Below are 2,157 nucleotides of genomic sequence, written 5' to 3'. Positions count from 1 at the left end.
GTTACAGGATCGGGATGGGAGGATAGGATAGCTGTATCATCAGCAAATGTCGCCAGGATTGGCTCAATTAAAATAGTTATTACTATTTGAGTTTTATTTGACCGCACTCAATCAGCAATCTTCCATTTTTTTTATTTTTATGTTTCTTTGAATGATGGTTGTTATTTCCTTTTGTTTTACAGCCCTGACGAAGACCTGAAAATCAGGTCGAAACGGCACGAATAAATAATTTTTTACTAATGCCCCGACCATCTATTTAAAAATAATGTAAAAATAATGCCTAAATAACCAGATATAAATTATTTCATTTATACCATATCATTATTATGCTAAACTTTTTTATGATTGCAGATCGAACATTGAAGAAATACAGATGAAGGGAGATTGCGTCCAACGACGATCGACAGAAATGATCACAGCAGTGCAGTCCTACACGGATCCACCGGGCGAAGAAGAGTCGAGGAGTGCGTTCAATTCTTCCGACGCGGCGATGACATCGCAGCTGATGGACCTCTTCGAAAGCGGAATCCTTTACAGCTGTTCCGAACTGGACGGCCTGCAGTCAGATGGCGAGGAGTTGAGGATGGCCCGAAAGCCCTCCACTTCGTTTGGCCGCTCTTGACTATTTTCTATGCACATCATAGCGCCTATTGAAGGTGTGTTCATACGATGTCAAATAGTTGATTGTGGTCAAGCTTTCAAGATATAAATTAAGATAATGTACGAATTAATCTTAAGCAGCTTAAATTAGTGTTGTTTTATATATCAAAATAAACATGTGTCCAATTTAAAATGTTATTTTAATTTCAGGAAACTGCATGTCTATTTCGACTATTACAGCACTTACTAGACAAACGGTCAAAACTTCCAACACATTACAAAAGACTGATCTACATGACTGTAATAAGGCCAATATGGACATATGGAGTTGAGCTTAGGGGCTCCACTAAACCGTCGAACTCCACTCTTATCCAATCATTACAATTCAAAATCCTTCGTAAAATCCTCAATGCTCCTTATTTTGACAGAAATAAAATTATCCATACAGACCTTAATGTTTCCTATGTAACCGATCTAGTCCGAACCAGATGTTAATCCTCCCATTGTAAACGCTCTAAGCATATAAACCTACAAGTTTCTGACCTTTCTTCCTTTACTATTCCTAATAATCTAAGAAGGCGACTGAAAAAAATATGGCGTCGAGACCTTCTAAATGTAGAAATATTATTGAATTGCTACCAACACGTAGTTCCTATACAATTTTAGTTTATCTCATTGTTGTTTTTTTAGTTAAGAGTCGTAAATTTCATGAAATAAAAACCTTCTAGTTTAAATTAATGTTTGAAGTACCACCAATGGGTGGTTCCTTCCTAAGATTTTCAAGTGTATATGAAACATACTACATATTTACCTATTGTATTATTTTGTACAGTTGTAAATTACAATAAATAAATTATTAAAAAAAAAAATTATTGGCGCCACAGACCGTGGAGGTCCAAGGCCTCGCGCGATTTACCTAGGTAATACATTGCCCACGCCTATTTTTGTGAGCGCCACCCATTGGCTGACGGGCCTCACTAATGCCGGGGGGAGGCTGTGAGTGAGCATTATATACTTATATGCTCGAAAAAAATCCCGGATAGGGCCGGGGCTCGAACTCGCAACCTTTGGGCTGGCAGACATTCGTGTTACCACGCTGCTACCGTCAATTTGGAATTACTTTAATAAAAACTATACACAGTTTAAAGCCAAATTGATACATCTCCCAACCATATTTAGATGAAATAAAAAATGAGAGCTGTTCCAAAAGTAGCAAAAACAATTTTTCAAGTAATGACAAAGTTGGGAGTTATATCTTAAAAAAAGATTCAATTTTTACTTAGACTATACAAGGGTAATGTTTTCGTTTATACTTATAATATATATGTATATATTAACAGAAATTATATCTTTTCATTTATTATTTTTAACTTAATTGTATTTGATTTTTTATTATTTTTTTAAAATTTTTATTTATTATCAGAAGTGTTAGTCACCTTATGTTTTATGATCTGACATATGGTTTTATTTGTTCTATTCTTATTTTATAAATTATGTTAGTTATTGTTGTTCATTTTTATAATTTCAAATACATTATTTTATTATATTTTATGACGT

General features: G+C 34.4%; 1 protein-coding gene across 1 annotated transcript in view; it reads left to right on the top strand.

Moving 5' to 3' along the window:
- The window catches only part of LOC106689822 (uncharacterized), a 12,586-nt gene extending 11,793 nt beyond the window's left edge, over positions 1–793 (top strand). Inside the window, exon 3 of the mRNA XM_014435005.2 lies at positions 352–793. Coding sequence (XP_014290491.1) covers positions 352–622 — 271 coding nt within the window. The 3' untranslated portion in view covers positions 623–793. The remainder of the gene's footprint in view (positions 1–351) is intronic.
- Positions 794–2,157: the final 1,364 nt, after the last annotated feature.

Source organism: Halyomorpha halys, unplaced genomic scaffold, assembly GCF_000696795.3.
Source record: "Halyomorpha halys isolate HHAL.00 unplaced genomic scaffold, Hhal_1.1 Scaffold1479.1, whole genome shotgun sequence".
NCBI classification, from domain to species: domain Eukaryota; kingdom Metazoa; phylum Arthropoda; class Insecta; order Hemiptera; family Pentatomidae; genus Halyomorpha; species Halyomorpha halys.
This window is presented reverse-complemented; position numbering and strand designations above follow the sequence as displayed.